An 18,756-nucleotide genomic window follows, 5' to 3' on the forward strand; every position below is an offset into this window, starting at 1 on the left:
ATGACTGTATGCTGACTTCAAGTTACACTTCACAGGGCTTCACACAGCAGATGACTGAGGAAACACAGACAGTGCTTTCATAATGACATGTCTCAGCAGGTCTGGTACATGACTCTGAAAAGTATTTTCCAGGTGAAACAGAGTGTGACCATGTGTGAGTTTCATCCTTCATATTGTGAATAAAGACAACACAGTAATGGATGTATTGTGTGTGTATGGATGAACTCTCACACTGCAGTCTGTAAACAAACATATTTATGATGTGATCCTTTTGTTTCCATATCAAACAGACTGAAAACTCACTGAACTGAACCTCATTTCTAATCAGACCATCTGATGCAAACTGTGGACCTCATGTCAAATGTCAGATCTGATCTAACAGCTCTCATGTTAAATCATTTATTGGACTGTTTGTGTCTGATGGAAACATTGCTAAGGTGAGGACAGAGCAGCCCTGTCACTGAGCTGTTTCCTCCTAATTACAGTTATTTGAACAGCCTCCACCTCAGCGGCTCAGTGGGGGGTCGAGGACGGACCCCACACACACACACACACACACACACACACACACAGACTGCAGCTGAGCTTTTCACTGCCTTTAATTTGAACCAAAGCAGAAACTGAATGAATGCTGTGTTTTAGTTTCACACTGATAACAAACAGTTCTTCAGTATAAATTTGGGTTGAAGTCAAAGTACTAATGTTTTGTTGAAACTGATCAATTATAATGTTGTCAAGTCTCTGTGTAATACTAAATCTCTACTGGCCAAAATAAAAGTGAATGTGGTATTTTGTTATAGTTTAAAGCTTTAGGCCATCATCCAGGTCACACAGCCTCATTCTCATCCTCTCTCTACAACTTCGGCTCCTCTTCTTAGTTCGTTCTTAAGACTTTGATTATGAGCTCCTAAACCTGACGTCTCCTCCTGCCTTGATCATGATGCTGCTTCTCAGCAGGTTGTTTATTTCAGCTGTTGAGCTGTTTTTCTGCTTTATTCTGTTCAGGAAGAGATTCCAGTCTAGAGAAACCCGGAGTCAGTTACCTGGGTGAAGGCCAGACATACAAAACAAAACAAAGTGTGACATTCATTACATCAGCCACCTCCTGCTGGTGTCATCTCTGCTGGTCAACAGCTTCTTCACCACAGGGTTTTTAAAAACCTTGTTTGGTGTGGTGACCTTAAAAACACTGAATAACATGACAGTGTTGTTCCTCACCGTCTCTCTCCTCCTCTGCTGCTCCAACAAGCCGGTCTGATGGGACAATGATGTAAAAAGAGATGGAGAGGTGATGGACAATAAACTGGGAGAGGTATCAATATGACTATAAATTCAGATCCACAAGACAAATATGTGCAACAAGCTGTAACATTTGAATAATAGAAGAGGAAAGAAGAACACCTTACTGGTTATGACTAAAACATGCAGGTGTTCCATCTCATTTCATAGATAATAATAATAATGAGACAACATTTACAGGAACAAACACATCAGGATGAGGAGTGACAGATGAATTTTCTCATGTATTGAGAGAAGAACTCAGCAAACACAGTTGAATCTTTCACCAGCAGTTCTGTGACTTTTGCATGGCTCATACTGTGAGACGTGGCAGCAGGAAAGTGTCAGGTGTCATTAATGACACTAACGCTGGTTGCTGGGCTCTGTTAGTGTGTTTGCTCTCTCACTGACTGAACCACATACTACAGTGGAACAGAACCTCGTTAGTGTGATTAATCACACCTGTGCTTCTCCTGCTGTGACCAGTAGAAACATCTCCAGAGAAACAAACATTCTGAGAGCTGAACAAAAGTCCCAAACAAGGAGAACTTTTTCACCAGAGCTGTTATTTAGTTACATCAGGCAGGCAGAGCAGGCTGTCTGTGTGCAGGGCAGGATGTCTGCAGTAGGAGGGTTCAGACATACTGGGTCGTCCAGAGTGCTGCTGGGTTCAGGTGGAGTTTGCTGCACAAGCTGTCAGTACCTGAGAGGTCCAGAGTTCCAGTGGAGGGTCGTCCTCAGGGTCCTGGTTCTGACCTCTGTTCTGTGGAACAGCTTTAATTTTACATGGCAGCAGAAACATGTGGAGAGCTGCTGTACTGCAGCATCACCTGAAGTAACATGTGGGAGACGAGCAGCAGTGTAACGCTGGTGTTCCACTTTTTATTGTGTTCACAAAAGCATCGCTGATCACTTTTTTTTCACGTCTCACCTTTTTTCTTCAGTTCTCAGCGGCCTGCTGTATCTCTGAAGTTTAGAACAGATAACAAATGAAAAAGCCTTTGAGTCACACCGGCCCACATTTTAATGATGTGTTGTTTGTGTTTTTCTAAAGTGAGGTTTTCTTTGTCTGTGTGAAAATAGAATTCCAGTCCATTTCTGACAGAGTTTCTGCTGTGACATCATTAATGTGCAGCTTTAAACGAATGAGCCTTCACATCAGCGACTGTTTATCTAAACCTGTTGATGTTTCAGACGACTGAACACTGAGACCACAGTCACAGCAACATCCCACTATTCTCCTCTCAGTGGCTATCGATCATCTTCTCTCCTCCGTTCTCTCGTTTATGAAGTGACGCAGCAGCTGTTGGTTCACTCACAGCAAAGAAACATAACGCTGTAATTTAAAGACAGTGAGGCAGAGATTTATTATTCCGTCTCTGTTAACTCACATTGTTCTCTTCTTTAGAGACACCAGCCCTCATGTCATCCAGTGAGATTTCTTCTTGTGTCCAAAGTCAGATGTCAACACTCACGGTGGACCAAGTGTCCCACTGTGCTGTGAATCATCTGTTAGAGTTAGAATGAGTCAAAAACGTCACAGTGTCAATAGTTCACATGTAACTGTGATGTCAGAGCAGCACAAACTCTGAACATGATCACGAGACCTGAACTGTGCTCAGAATACAAATGGAGAGCTGATAAGATTTATGTTTTGTAAAATGATTCCCACACCAGATGATGAGACGTCCAACTGTGCCAACATACAAAAGCTGCCACCTGCCTCCAACACACACGCATTACTGTGTGTGTTACTCAAAGACAGCAGGGTTCATATAACCACTTGTAACTGTCACACTGGCTTCTTTCAAAATAAAACCATCATGTATGTGTCGTAGTAAACATCTGTGTGAACCAGTCTCTGTCTGAGAAGCAGCATCTGCTTCACTCTTTGATTCAGCTTCACTCTGGTCTTTTAGCTTCTCACTGAAGTCAACAAGCTGCTCTCATTGTTCTTTTTTCAGTGTGTAAGTGCTCTTCATCTGCTGAGTATCATTATAATCACAGGTAGCTGTTCCACCTCCTCTGTCTTCCTCTAACGAGGCTGCTCATCATTTATCATGGCTGCTGTGTTTGTCAGAGAAGCTTTATGAGAGAGAAACAAGTGGAGGAGATGAATTAGAAACTGTCTGTGATGTGACAATAATCACTTTGTCACTGTAAACAAATGGAGTAACATAGTAACACAAATCAGGAAGCTGTGTATTCCTGTGTGACTTGAATCAGATTTTACTTGAACATGAAGTGAATCAGATTACATGAACATACGGCTTCATGAAGGAGTGATGAAGAGAAAAGATGAAAACTGGACGCGTCATCAGTCGATGACAATATAAGACTGTTTGACAGTTTCACTGAGTGTGTGCAGAACAGGATGAAATATTCATGGAGGGAAGTGAACATGCAGTCAGAAGCTCCTGCTGCTGTATACATGCAGTATTGATTATAACTGTTGAGTCCTCCTCCTGTGTGAGTGTCTATGATGTAATACAGGCCGGCAGCCATCCAACAGTTTGGCTCTGTTAAACTTGTCTGGCTGTTCTATATTTCTCATGTCAGACTGCAGCTGGCTGAGTGTCTCGACAGAGGAAAAGTAAAGCAGCATCAGTTTGTCTCAGAGATCAGCATGTGTTTCCACTATATGGACCTTTGGAGGTGAGGAGATACAGTCACATACAATGAGTTAAATGTTAGTTTTCATTGGAGGTTGAGATAAACTGCACTGGGGTTAGGGTTAACCCTGACCCTGAGATGTAAACTTCATGAAAGTTCCTGCTAGTTTTAGGTTTCAGGTAGTTTAACTTAGTTTACTAATGTCACTAGCTTCATCTGAGGTCTGACAGTCATCACTCTGTGATTCACACACACAGTATCCATCCTTTGTTTGACTCTCATTCTTCCAGTGAACAGGAGGATGAAGGATTATTATTCAGTCACAGCCAAACATTTCTCCTGCAGCGCTGCATTGATCCACACTTCTGTGGTTAAAACTGTCAGATTCCAGTAAATACAGAACACATGCAGGCAGGGAGCATCTGCTTGTGATTAAAGACAACAGATACATCCATCTATCTCTCGTCCACACTCGTGTCATTTAAGGATGAACAGTGTGCACAAAAAATCATCTATCATGAGGCAAATTATGAAAACTGTTGTGATGTCATCAAATAAAATTGTTGGAGCAGAAAGAAAATGGAGCATTTTTGATCTTTACTTCAATTGATGTGCTGCAGTGACTGATGTAGACACTCTTTTGTCCCTGAAAGACATTTATTGACCTTTCTGTCTTCAGCTGTCATGCAGACTGGTCCTGAAGGTGAGTGCTGCTGTTCATCAGTCTCAGCAGCAGCTGGATGAGGAGATGTTGTGTCTCTGAGACGTTTGAGTTGATTTGAACTGATACAAACTGGGATCTTTACTGCCATCATTGTTACATTTTCTACTTTCTAAACATTTTCTGTATGATTGGAGAGCTTGGAGAAAACACTCTCACCTTGTGTGGTCAACACACACACTGATCTTCTGTGTACTCCAGTTCTTTGATTTATAATTTCAGAGATTCACTATATGTCATCGTAATGTCTTCTTTTTTTTCCTTCGGTCTTTGCCTCGAGCACTTTATCTCACTCACTGCTCCTCCTCCTCAAACTAATTACCAGAATCAGGTCTCATTTTTCTATTACCTTTAACCAAAGTTTGCTTAGAAAAATATATATTATAAAACAGTCTGAATGCAGCATAATGGATGTGACTGATGAGATGGAACTGCAGCAGGACTGAAAGTAATGAAGCCCTGATACATCTATCTATCACTGGAGAGAGAGAGGGAGAGAGAGAACGATGGATACAGAGAGGGAAGGATGGAGTGAGAGAGAAATGTGAGACAGAAGAAGAAACAAAGAGAGAGAAGGAAGATAAAATCTCCCCCAGCAGAGATCTGTGTCCTCTGCACACAGTCCAGTAGTGGAGTACTGAGTGTCTGTCTCTGGCTTTTCCTCTCCCACTCTCTGTTAAACAGCTCTGGACTTGTAGAGCTGAGAACAATGACTGGCAGAAGAAGCTTTTATTCTAATGTTCACCTTTTGTTCAAACATTATCAGCTTTCTCAACAAGGAAAACAAGGAGAGTGTGTGAAAACACAATCAGGGAGATTTGTGCTCTGCTCTCCTATATTGACCTGCTGACAGTCTGAGTCTGAACATCATGGAGAAGAGTTTTACTGCTCGACTCTCAGTGACATGAAGAGTCGTGCACGTGTTCAGCACAGACACACAGATACTTGTACATACTGAACACTCCTGCAGTGTTTGAGCCACAGTGATTCTGTCTGGTTGAAATGGAGTCCAGCGTCTTCACAGTTGTTCTCTCTGCTGCTCTGTGACTGACGGAGCAATTAGTCCATGAAACGGTTCAACAGTACATCCTCCCCCTGGTCTTTATGTCAGACTCTTCAGTGAAACACACCTTATGATCATCGTTCTGCAGGCCGACAGAACGACACTGACATGAACATTTCCTCTTCACCCAGCGCTCCCTGCTGTCGGGGTGGCTGGTAGGACGGAGCTTGTAGTGATCATGTGAACAGGAGCATCTGGTCCTGTGACAGGCGTCAGGAAACAGCCTGGCTGTTTGCAGCAGAGCAGAGAGAAGAGCTGGCCTGAACTCCCTGCAGACTGACAGCTCGCTGACAGTCACACACACTCTGGCTGGAGACAGAGAGCAACTGTTGGTTAGGAAACACTGAATGTCTAAATTCATTATATATGCAGTGTGACTGTGTTTGAGGACGGTGAGTTAAGGTTACTGTTTAAGATATAATATCTGTAATGTCGTGCACATTTGTCTTCCTCGAGAGAACTTTAAATGAGCCACACTGAAGGCTTCATGTGCTCTGAGCTCCTTTGGATTCAGTGTTAATTAGACAGCACATGAAGTGTGGCAGACAGAGGGGAAGAATCTCCTCCTCCAGGTTTCACCACCTCCACTGAACACAAGCAATCATCGCAACAAATGTCGGCACCTCAGTGAATATTCATTTGAATCACGTGTTCACAGAAATGTTCGTTTTCCTTCACATGATGTTGATGAATCTCACATTTAGCATATTGAATGATATGATATTTTTACATTTTAACACAGTCAGAATTATAAATTACCAAGACAGAGAGAGAAAGACACAGTGAGAAAGAAACAACACGGGCCAGCACCCTGAGGACAAACAGTAGAAACTCCACTTGACAGAGATTTATCTGCACTTCAGACGGTCGAATTCAATTGACTTTCCCAAAGAGAGAATTATCACAATCCATCATTTCCTAAAGTACACGACACCATCGATGATACCTCCATGGAGAACATGATGGATCCTCTGGTTAATGCATCTGATTGGATGCACTTTGGGGTTCAACACACCCTCAGATCCCTGAAGCATATCCATCACTACAGATTTTTACAACAGCAAAGCTGTTTGGACTCTGGTGCTCTAACTGTGATAAAAGCTACAGTATGAGTCATATTTCCTTAAGAACACATTTCATTACCAGACAGATGCTCAGTGTGGTGAATTGTTCCTGGAGTTTCCTGTGACTGTGTTTCTCTCTGCTGAGAGCTTCATCAAAGCTGCTCCCTGCACAGTTAACACTTTCATTATCTGAATGAGAATGAATTATGGACACTTCAGGGTCAAAAGGACAAGAAGTGACCGTTCCCTTCTTCCAGAGTGGAGCTACTGTGTTGGAGAAATGTAAAGGTCGGTTCAGTTCTCTGTCACAGCTGAGCAGGTTTAACAGCTCGCTCTCTGCTGTCACCTATCAGCTGGAATGTGTCCCACATATCTGCTGCTGGACAAACGCTGTGCTGGGATCAGACTGTGTGCTGGAGCAGGTTAGTGTGACAGGGCAGATTGTCCGTTGGGATGATTTTCCACATCGTGCTTCTCTCATTGTACGTTGAACAGTCAGTGACAGTGTGAAGACTCCTTCTGGCAGCAGATGAATTTCTTCTGACATAAAAACCTGTTTCTCTCCTGCTGTCATCATCTGCTCATGACGAGGCAAAGACACAGTAATTAAACCTCTGATCTGAAAAGACACATTTACACCACAATTAGTTCACTGTTATCTCCTTTCTATAGTTTCATCCTCACTGACTGGTTACCTTCCAGAGAAGAATGCTGTCACAGTGTGAACATAAATGAACGTATCTAACAGAGAGAAATATAAAAGTATCCGTCAGAATATGATGAGATAGTAGTTTTAGTCACAGCTTCTGAAGTAAGCGAGGTGTCCTCTCTCAGTCTGTCTCTCTGTTCTGGCTTCTTAAACAAAGCTTGATAAGCGGTGGCAGTTATTTATATGGTAATTCACCAGAGAAACACATCACACACACTCAGGATGCAGTAGAATGGAAATGAGACTCTGTGGCTCCATATGTGGCTGTGTGTGTTCAAGTGTGTGTTGTGGCTAAATTCACATTATACTAACATCATGTTGACTCTCAGGACCGTCAGGAGACTTGTTATGTATCAGATGTACGGCTGTGTACAGGGCTGCGTATGTCACATGTTGGGTCCAGTCCAGCATACGCCGCCTCACAAACTCTCCACTCGGTAACTGAAGCGATCCAGTTATCTGGACACTAAACAGCTGTGAGCTACAGCCAATGAGACGTGGAGAGGAGACAGCAGAGGAAACAGTGCCGCTTTGCTCCAGAGTCAGATCTCAACAGGAGGAGGAACAGCACCGAGCCTCGTTACATAGACCATCAGCTGGTGGACTGGTGCTGTAGCAGAGAATACTGACAGGATCGATCTGTGAGGTATTTCATGATTAGACAGGAAGAGTCACACTTACATGGGAACAACTCAACACAGCAGCATGTTTTAATTTGCAGGTTATTTCAGAGATTGTCTTTTGCTCTGAAACAACTGGACAGAAAACTACAGGACTGCAGCTGCTGACTCACTGTCATGGTGATCCAACAAAATGCCCCGTCATCATCTTTCAGTCAAGAGCAGGTACAAGAGCAACGTTTCCTTTTCTAAACACTGAACATATTCAGTAGCGTCGGTCACAGAAACTCTGTTCTGTCTCTCACTTTGTCAAAGGAGCTGAATCTATTTTCCTTATCAGTCAGACAATAAGCTGGGAGGAAGAAAAGAACTGAGCGAGTGGAGGATGACATCCATAAAAGATGAGGAAGGTGCTGAAATGGATTCAAACAAAAGCTTTGAATCTGGAGACTTAATGGACCTCCTGAGTAGAGATGACAGGAGAGGTGGACAGATCGGAGAGGGAAGGAAAGATAAAGACAGATAAAAGGAAATGTGGAGGAGGAAGAAAGAGGAAAAAGAGAAAAGATCAGAATGATTAGAGGAAACAAGACAGGTCTGTAGAGAGAAAACAACATTTTTCAACCTCACTTCTCCGGCTTCATCTTCGGCCACTCCAGGGCTCTGCTGGATTAAATGTATTCAGAGCTGCTTTCAGTGAATAATTCCACTTCAGCTCCACCAGAGAGGACGAGACATCCAGACTGCATCACATATCTGACAGTTTAACAGCAGACCAAAGTCCTGTTGAGAAATCTGCAATTTCTTCACAGCTGCAGGAATAATCACTTTGTTGTCACAGTAATAAATGAGCCTTTTACTCTTTATTCAAACACAGTGCTAAATGATCTCATGTCACACACTGACTTCCAGACTTCTGTCACTGATAACATGATGTGTGCAGGTGGATCCAGCTCAGTGCTGGTTGACAGAGGCAGCTGAAGTCCTCCTCCTGGGTTACCAAGTAACGTCATGTATGTATGTGATGTAAGTTCAGTACGTAGGTTAAAATGAGTCAGTGTTGACTTTGGTTTCACACAGGACACCAGCAGCGATCATCTGCCGACTTTGTCACTTGTTACACTCCATCGTCTGATTTCTTTCTTTGCGACTACGGCCACTAGAGGTCACGTCTAACAATGAACATGAACACAGGCGTTCTGCTGCTTGCACTAATGTAAACCTTCATACAGTCTCATTAATGAGCTGATGATCAGTGAGTCATGTTGTTAATCTGCTGTCAGAGAGGTTCAGTAAGAAGATGGAGATCAGTTGGGCGTCTCGTATCTCTTCAGGATGTGAAATAAATAAATGAACTTTACTCGACTGAATGAGAAGCTTCACTATAGTTCACTCCATGTGTGGTCTGAGGTTTTAAGAAAATACATTTAAGACAAGATTAACCAAAACTTGTCTGGACCTCAAAGCTTTAGAAGTCATCTTGAAATAAGAACATATGACATCAGAATAAGAGAGCTTCAGGCCTGCTGTGCTCCCATCAGCCTGCAGGCTGCACTGTGTTGTATGATGCATCAGTCCTGCTCTGACCTCTGACAGTTTGATTGTGTGATGCAGCAGAGACTTTCTGTCTGCATGCAGTCTGGACTCTCTGTGTGCTGTGTTAGTATGAAGTCTTGGTGTCAGTCACACCTGAGAGTGAATGAAGGCTGTGGAGCTGCTGCCTCACTCTGCTGCTGCTGCTGCTGGAGCTCTGACTTCTCTCTCCTCAGTCTGCTCTCATCCTGTGACTTTCAAACAAAATCACACAGAAACAAAATCACACGCGGTGAAAACTAAATCTACATTTGATGCTCTCTGTGTGAAGAGTCTCAAGTTTCCTGTCATGTCTGTAAAATTCATTCTCATTGTTGAGTATTGTCGTTCAGAGGGATGTGAATTGAAGCGGCAGATGTTTTCCTGTATTTTCTGCTGCACATAAATGACCTCTGACCCTCTCTGTGTGAAATAAAACACACACACACATCCAATTTATATCTGGTGTGTTGACATGTGTGCCGACCAACAACAACAGCCTCCTACATAGTTCAACACTCTGATAAAATGTGTCGCTGCACCGAGACATCAGCACTATGAAATCAGATTTCATAGTTCTCCAGATCTCAAGGTTACCAACCCACTGTGTGTTTGTATGTGTGTTTGTGTGTGTGTGTCGGCGTCACTGTGTCTGAAAGTGTTTGTGAGTCTCTGCTGTGACATGATTTACTGTTGGTGCTGATGTAAAGTGGCTAGAAATGTAATTCAGTGATGATTTTAGCTGCTGAAAATTCAACAATTCAACATCACAATCTGAATTTCAGTTTGAGGTGAGAAATGGAGAATAGTCATGATACTGAGAGAAGTTCAGTGAGTGTCTGCTGGTAGAAATGATTGTACAGATAAATATAGATGATTTAATTATTAGACAATAAATCAAAACCATTTATACAGACACATGTCACAAAACAAAATCACTGAGTACAATCTAACATGTTGAGGAGGTCAACTAAAGCAGTGGAGTGTTATTCTGTCCACAGTGACACAGAATTACTGACAATTCAGACATTTTGAGGACGGCACTTCAAGATGTTCATGTCAGGTTGAAGGACTGTGTTGACATTCAGTTCTTTCAGCATTAAATTCATATTTCAGGAACATATTTGTGTGTCTCGAGTTGTATTAATGTTGGTCCTCTGTTTGTGTTTAAATTCATTACATGTTCATTATATTCTGACAAGTAATAATAAGCAGCCTCCATCAGCCTGTCAGTGAAGGTGTCACTCATCAATCACATTAAAGAGAAAAGAAACAAACACTGAGCCTGAAATGAAATGCTTTTCATCAAATCTCAAATCTCTACCTGTTTTGTTAAATTAAAACATTCTTGTATGAATAATAAAAAAGAAATTAAGTTAAAGTAAAGAAACCACATCCCTCAGAGGAAACAGTGGATAGTACTTTCACTACACATAATGTACTTTTCTCTGTGTGAATGTTTCCAACTTCAAATCTCTAAACGTCAAATCTCCTCCTGAACTGCTTGTTCATGTTTGAGCCCATGACAGCTGAAAAGAGATTCACATCAGATCTCAGTGTTAACTATCTGAGCTTTGCTCACACTCTGCAGCACAAATCAAACTTCTCACAGTCAGAGAGCTCTCACAGTCTGAAGATCTGACACCACAGGTACGCCGTGACATCACAGGAAGAAACCACTGACAGTAAATGTGGCTCAGAACACGTTGGGATTGTTGACTGTCATTTATATAATAAAATGCTGACTGCAGCACATCAGAGTTTATAGTGAAAACGCTGATTTTCCTTTAAGTCTTGTGTTATTGTCATTTAGTTTTAGTTCGGAGGGTCAGTGGGATCAAACAAGAGAGATCATATTTCTGAATATTGAGAACGACATGTCCCTGTGCAAAGTGAACAGGATGCATCACAAAGTGTTTCAGAGCCTGTTTCAGGCCATTTGGTGTTGATTTGTATCTATTTGTAATGACAGTTTTTTTAAAAAAAAATCTAGATCAGTCACTGACTTTAGTGAATGACTGAAGGTTAGACTTGAAATAGGAATTCCACCAAAATCCAATAAAATCGGGTCTTTCCCATTCAACTAGTATCAGAAGACATTGCAGCATTGATTTTGAGTCAATATATCAAATGACCTGGAAGCTATTGAAAAAGACGTCTCTCTATCCAAAGTGAATTTTGTGTCAACTGTTCAAATTCCAAAAATCTTCGTGCAGAAAGTGTTTAGGGGTGCAGGGTTGGAGGCAGGCCTGTGAATGGGATGGGATGGATAAGAATTGTTCCTGTGTGTTGTGTTTAGTTGTCCACCACTGGCTTGATCTTTCAAGTGTGCGTGTGTGTGCGTATTTGAGATTGGGGTGATTTCTTCTGGATACCTTGTTCCTGGTGGCCCACATCTCCACTGGTTCAGCTCAGCTTTGAACATTGTCCTTGCCCTTCTCTAATGAATGTTTATATTGTGTGTCTACTCATTAGTATTCTGATATTGTTATACATCAAAATACTTTACATAAAAAATGGGTATATACGCAAAAGTTAACATGTATGTATGTAAAAGTGAGTATGTATATGTGAGAGAGTGAGTATGTATGTACATGGCTGTAATTAATTTGTACGCAACAGTGAGTATGTACGTATGTATGTAAAAGTGGGTATGTACGTAATAGTGAGTGTGTAAGTATGTATGTAAAAGTGGGAATGTACGTAACAGTGAGTTTGTACGTATGTATGTAAAAGTGGGGATGTACGTAAGAATAGGTCTGTATGTATGTATGTATGTATGTATGTATGTAAATGGTGAATTGTCTTGCATTTCTACAGTGCTTTTTCAGTTTTCTGACCGCTCAACACTTGTTCACACACACATTCAAACACTGATGGTGGAGTCTGCCATGCAAGGCATAAGAGTGAGAGAGTATGTATGGACGTAATTGTGATTAGTTTGTACGTATCAGTGAGAATGTATGTATGAAAATGGTAAATGGTCTTCTATTTTTATAGCCCTTTTTCCAAACTTCTGATAGTGTTGTGAAGCTCAACATGCTTGTTATACTCACCCATTAACGCACAGTTAGTTGACAATACAGTCTACGTCAAAGCAAACACCACAAACAACATCACAGTCAACATCATACTCAACCTCACAGTCAAGATAAGTCTATATCAAAGAACAAACAACATCACAGTCAACATCATACTCAACCTCACAGTCAAGATAAGTCTATATCAAAGTCAACATCACAATCAACATCACAGTCAACATCAAAGTCTACATCACAGTATACATCACAGTCTATAGCACAGTCTACATCAAAGTCAACATCACAGGCTACAACACAGTCTACATCAAAGTCATCATTAAAGGCAACATGAAGGTCTACGTTACAGTTCACATCACAGTCTACCTCAAAGTCAACATGACAATCAGCATCACAGTGTACCTCAAAGTCAACATCACAGTCTATGTCAACTGTCAACATCACAGTCAACATCACAGTTTACATCACAGTCTACAACACAGTCTATATCAAAGTCAACATCAAAGTCAACGTCAAAGTCAACATAACAGTCAACATCAAAGTCAACGTCAAAGTCAACATAACAGTCAACATCAAAGTCAACGTCAAAGTCAACATAACAGTCAACATCGAAGTAAAAATCAAGGCCTACATCACAGTTTACATGACAGTCTACATCACAGTCTACATCAAAGTCTACAACACAGTCAACATCACAGTCTACAACACAGTCAACATCACGGTCTACATCACAGTCTACATCAAAGTCAACATCACAGTCTACAACACAATCAACATCACAGTCTACATCAAAGTCGACATCACCGTCAACATCACAGTCAACGTCATAATCAACATCAAAGTCAACACCACAGTTTATATCACAATCAAGATCAAAGCCAACATCAAAGCCTACATAATAGCCTACATCAACGTCAACATCAAAGTCAACATCAAAGCCAACATCAAAGCCTACATCACAGTCTACATCACAGCCAACATCACAGTCAACATTAAATTCTACATCAAAGCCAACATCAAAGCCTACATCATAGCCTACATCAAAGCCTATATCACAGTCTACATCAAAGCCTATATCATAGTCTACATCAAAGCGTACATCACACTCAACATCACAGTCTACATCAAAGTCAACATCACAGTCAACGTCACAATTAACATCAACGTCAACAACACAGTTTATATCACAATCAACATCAAAGTCAACATCAAAGCCAACATCAAAGCCAACATCAAACCAACATCAAAGCCTACATCACAGTCTACAGCACAGTCTACATCGAAATCAACATCATAGTTTACATCACATTCTGCATCACCGTCTACCTCGAATCCAACATCAAAGCCTACATCACAGTCTGCATCACAGTCAACATCACAGTCTACATCAGTGTCTACATCAAAGTCAACATTGCAGTCTACAACACAGTCAACATCACAGTCAACATCAAAGTCTGCATCACAGTCAACATCACAGTCTACAACAAACTCAACATCATAGTATACATCACAATCAACATCACAACCTACATCAAAGTCAACATAAAAGTCAACATCAAAGTCAACATCGAAGCCAACATCAAAGCGTACATCACAGTCTACATCACACTCAACATCACAGTCAACATCAAAGTCTACCTCAAATTCAACGTCACAATTAACATCACACTCTACATCAGTGTCTACTTTAAAGTCAACATCACAGTCAACATCAAATTCTACATCAACGTCAACATCAAAGTCAACATCAAAGCCTACATCACAGTCTACATCACAGTCATCATTAAATTCTAAATCAAAGCCAACATCAAAGACTACTTCACAGTCTACATCACAGTCTACCTCAAAGTCAACATCTCAATCAACATCACAGTCTACATCAGTGTCTACATCAAATTCAACAACACAGTCAACCTCAAAGTCAACATCACAGTCTACATCACAGTTTACATCACAGTCAACAGCACAGTCAACATCACAGTCTACATCAGTGTCAACATCACAGTCTACAACACAGTCAACCTAAAAATCAACATCATTATCAACATCACAATCTACACCAAAGACTACATCAACGTCAACCTCAAAGTCAACATCGAAGCCAACATCAACGCCAACATCAAAGCCTACCTCACAGTCTACATAACAATCTACATCACAGTCAACATCACATTCCACACCAAAGCCAACATCATAGTCAACATCTCAATCAACATCACAGTCTACCTCAAATACAAAATCACAATCAACATCACAATAAACATCAAAGTCAACATCACAGTCTACATCACAGTTTATATAACAGTCAACATCACAGTTAACATCACAGTCTACATCACAATCAACATCACAATAAACATCAAAGTCAACATCACAGTTTACATCACAGTCTACTTCAGTGTCTACATCAGTGTCAACATGACAGTCTACAACACAGTCAACATCATAGATTACATCACAATCTACATCACAGTCTACATCAACATCAACATCAAAGTTAACATCAAAGCCAACATCAAAGCCTACATCATAGCCTACATCAACATCAAAGTCAACATCAAAGCCAACATCAAAGCCTACATCACAGTCTATCTCGAAGTCTATCTCAAAGTCAACATCTCAATCAACATCAAAGTCTACATGAGTGTCTACATCAAATTCAACATCACAGTCTACAACAGAGTCAATATCACAGTGTGCATCAAAGTCAACCTCAAAGTCAACATCACAGTCTACATCACAGTTTACATAACAGTCAACATCACAGTTAACATCACAGTCTACCTCAAAGACAAAATCAGAGTCGACATCATAGTTTACATGACAGTCTACATCACAGTCTACCTCAAAGTTAACATCAAAGCCAACATCCCAAAACTCTTGTGTCTTCAGGTCTCCTGTCACAAAATGACAGTTTCTATTGAGATGAACAATTGGATCACTTTTAAATGATTCACTGTGTCTTTTCTCAGTATTAATCAGTGTTGTTCAGTCTGGGATTTCTTCCTCCACTCAGCGACATTTGAAGCCAATTCATGATGGGAAGTTAACAAAACTGATAAATGAACCAGTTTGGTTTGATGCCACATAATCAGCAGCGCTGTATATTGGATCTTCTAGCTGGCAGCTGGTTGTGGCTGCTGGTGCAGCACTCAGCAGTATGTTAACAAAGGGACGCCACAGAAGCTCTTTATTCCTGCTGTATATGTGTTTACATGTGTAGAGAAGGTTAGCAGTAGAAGGGCAGATGCCACTTGTGAAAAAAAATATGTTTGTGATGTTAAATCCAGTGGTCTGATTTAAAGTTGTTCTGCATCGTTTCTTCTGTCATATGTTGATCTTGTCATGGCTCCACCGATAAAGCTGATCCAGCTCACGTCTATTACGTGACCTCACTTCCTGTCCAACTCGAAGGATGTTGTTCAGGGCATCGACACACACTCAGTCAAGCATGATACGAGAGAGAAACACAAGACATGCTGATGAGAAACAGGGAGAGAAAAGAGAGTCAGTCAGAAAGAGGAAGAATATTTGTCCTCACGTCTTCTCTTCTGTCTGCTTCTGTGATTAAATGTTGGCAGTAATGAAGCTCTCCAGACTGTAAATATTTCAGCTCTGCGAGGAAATGTCAGTGTTTGGTGATGAAGTTGTGACAGAAGCCGCTCAGTTGGACTGAAATGATGAAATCAGGTGGAGTGAGAAAATACATCGGGTGTTCAGAGGCGATGCTGCATCAGAAGTTTCCTGTTCAACTGTTTCTATTCTCCGTTTATGGATGCAAGAATTTTCATTGTAACTCATCTGAACAGGTTACAGTCGTTTCAGTTGCAGTGATTCATCTCATGACTCTGGAGTCAGAGTGATACTGTTGCTGAGTGTTTGGACGAGCAAAGATTCTGCTTTATTCAGTTTAAATTATCACTGCTTAACCTGTGTGTTTCTGGCTCTGCTGTATTTTAAGCTCTATCTGCTTTTTTACATCTGCTCTTCTTGTGTGTGTGAATGATTCCTCTCAGACAGCAACATAAGAAAAGAGCAGACAGGAGGAAGAAATCTCTCTTTGTGTTAGTTTTGTGTTTTCTCAAAACAGCAGAATTAAGATCTGCTGTGATGACTGATGTGATAGATTTGTGGGTTTGCTCAGGAATATAAAAAAAGATGCATCTGTTGATTTGACACCACACGGTGCTCGGTGTGATTGTTCAGACCTCTGCAGTTCAGACAAGATGAGGCTCCTTCATGTTGCCCTGCTGCTCCTCAGGCTGACTGAAACTTGTCGTCTTGCAGCATCGATGCCCTTTTCTGGAGGATCCATCCAATTAATTTGGACAAATTAGACTTTGTAATTTTAATGAGAGATTTGTTTGCTTCTGGAGTTCACAGTGAGAGACACGGATACAGAGAGACAGCGAGGGGAAGACTGAGTGTCAGTGAGCTCTGTTTCCTCTGGATCCTTAATCTGGTCACGTCTCCGATAATGAATCTCACAGTCCCAGAGCACTAATGAGATGTTTTCACTGCTGTGTTGGAGTGAAACAGGATGCAGGCTGTAGCCTCCAGCTGTTTAAAACAACACACCCTCACCTACACTTCCACTTTAATGAAAGTAAGACTGCTACAAAAACATCCAGATGTGTCTCAGCTAATATTACACCAGCTCAGTTATTTACAGTCTGTGTTCTGTCAACAATGTGAGTATTTCAAACATAGTGTTTCATTTGTAGTGCTAGTTGTAATGTTTGTAAAGATAAAGACAATACAAGTAAATGTAGAAGTCCAACAACAAACAGCTCATTTGAACAACACAGTTCAGAGGTTAAACGTAATTCAGCTCAGTTTACACTTCTGCAAATCAAGGACATGTGCAAACATGTGCATGTAATATGTCCCATACTGACATTTGTACAATGCATTTATAATGTAGCTCTCTTTCAGCTCTCACACTCATCTGAACATGTAGGAGACCTTCTTATCCAACATGTCATATATCTAACACATGTTCATTGTGCTGTATACAGGCTGCAAGGCTACATTACGTCACAGTTTAGTGTTTGTATCTGAAGGTGCTCCAGTGGCCGACACTTAGCTGAGCTTTCATTTTTCCTCCTTGTGGCACTGAAAGATACAAAATGTGTGATTTCTCTATGAGGATATTACACATGTACAAAAGGAAGACACAATAAAAGTTGTTTCTGTATCTCTTTCCTTTGCAGTAAAACATCTTTAGATATTTAAAGTTTTCTATTGCAGTTTGTGGTGTTTTATTTCACTGTAGAGAACAGCTGCTGGACTCAAGTTCAACATGTCAGCCTTGTTCTCCTGTAAATACAAATCACGTTGAGTTAACGCTGGTCAGTGTCACACCATGAAATATCAGACTGAACCATCATGATGTGTCATCACACACCCACTCACACACACTCATTTATTTTAGTACATAGGTTAATAATGTGTCTGGTGCCACCAGGAGATTGGGAGTAATCAGTCAATAATCAGTCATTTAATCAACAGCCTTAAAAGGCCGGTCCTCCAATTACCTGCTGTGGTTTGACTCCATTATCACTAATTAACTTATAGGATGTGTATTGAATAATAAATGGCTGGTGCAGAGAACAAGCGGGGATCCAGCTGAGACACAGAAGCATTTGTTTCAATGCTGCATCATTAATGCATCAGTGGAACAGCTAGCAGCTCACATATTGAACCAAACCTCCTGAGTGTTTTAATTTGTAGGTTTTCAATGCACAGCTGACTGGTAGGAGACACTGAGGTCGATATGAGAGACTTCATCTCCCAGTTTACCTGAGAGAACTTCAGGTTCCTCAGGAGGAGCTGGAGGAGGTCCAGGATCCAGATACATGGTTAGAAATGATCTCATGAGGAGAAGTTTGCTCTCGTCACAAGACAAATCATCAGCAGGAGTGAGACTCATCATACAGCCAATGAGCTCTGCTGCAAAGCAGCTGTGTGAAATGATTCAAATCAAAGCAGTTAAAGTTTTACATGATTTGATCAACTCCACTCAGGAAGTGAATAAGTGTGTTATTGCCCAGATTCTAAAGTTTCACATGTGATTGA

The 18,756-nt window shown here is 41.1% G+C and overlaps 1 protein-coding gene and 2 long non-coding RNA genes across 5 annotated transcripts; 1 reads left to right on the forward strand and 2 right to left on the reverse strand.

Moving 5' to 3' along the window:
* Positions 1 to 447: 447 nt before the first annotated feature.
* LOC119012036 lies at positions 448 to 9,821 on the reverse strand. Of its 3 annotated transcripts, XR_005072345.1 has the most exons (11): positions 9,758 to 9,821; positions 8,699 to 8,824; positions 8,242 to 8,531; positions 7,761 to 8,087; positions 7,435 to 7,480; positions 6,819 to 7,358; positions 5,743 to 5,984; positions 2,210 to 3,363; positions 1,407 to 2,041; positions 1,219 to 1,254; positions 448 to 1,043 (listed from the first exon to the last, which is right to left on the reverse strand). It is a non-coding gene; the product is annotated as an uncharacterized LOC119012036 (long non-coding RNA). The 3 variants fall into 3 exon arrangements; XR_005072344.1 differs by having other exon boundaries at positions 451 to 1,043; positions 1,856 to 3,363; XR_005072343.1 differs by having other exon boundaries at positions 450 to 1,254; positions 1,856 to 3,363.
* Positions 9,822 to 10,952: 1,131 nt separating this feature from the next.
* On the reverse strand, positions 10,953 to 13,201 carry LOC119012047. Its single transcript, XR_005072346.1, has 2 exons — positions 13,081 to 13,201; positions 10,953 to 13,044 (listed from the first exon to the last, which is right to left on the reverse strand). It is a non-coding gene; the product is annotated as an uncharacterized LOC119012047 (long non-coding RNA).
* Positions 13,032 to 14,510, forward strand: LOC119012012. The gene is made up of 2 exons (XM_037085456.1): positions 13,032 to 13,920; positions 13,986 to 14,510. Exons 1-2 carry the CDS (start codon positions 13,103 to 13,105, stop codon positions 14,470 to 14,472), a joined length of 1,305 nt encoding a protein of 434 aa, XP_036941351.1. The 5' UTR covers positions 13,032 to 13,102; the 3' UTR covers positions 14,473 to 14,510.
* Positions 14,511 to 18,756: the final 4,246 nt, after the last annotated feature.

Source organism: Acanthopagrus latus, chromosome 2 (genome assembly GCF_904848185.1).
Source record: "Acanthopagrus latus isolate v.2019 chromosome 2, fAcaLat1.1, whole genome shotgun sequence".
In the NCBI taxonomy this organism is placed as follows: Eukaryota; Metazoa; Chordata; class Actinopteri; order Spariformes; family Sparidae; genus Acanthopagrus; species Acanthopagrus latus.

Excerpts from the sequence above, each read along its gene's own strand:
- LOC119012012 (XM_037085456.1), top strand. The coding sequence starts at position 13,103 with ATGTCAACTGTCAACATCACAGTCAACATCACAGTTTACATCACAGTC. Across the intron at positions 13,921-13,985 it reads AAAGCCAACATCAAACCAAC|ATTCTGCATCACCGTCTACC; the intron begins ATCAAAGCCTAC and ends AGTTTACATCAC.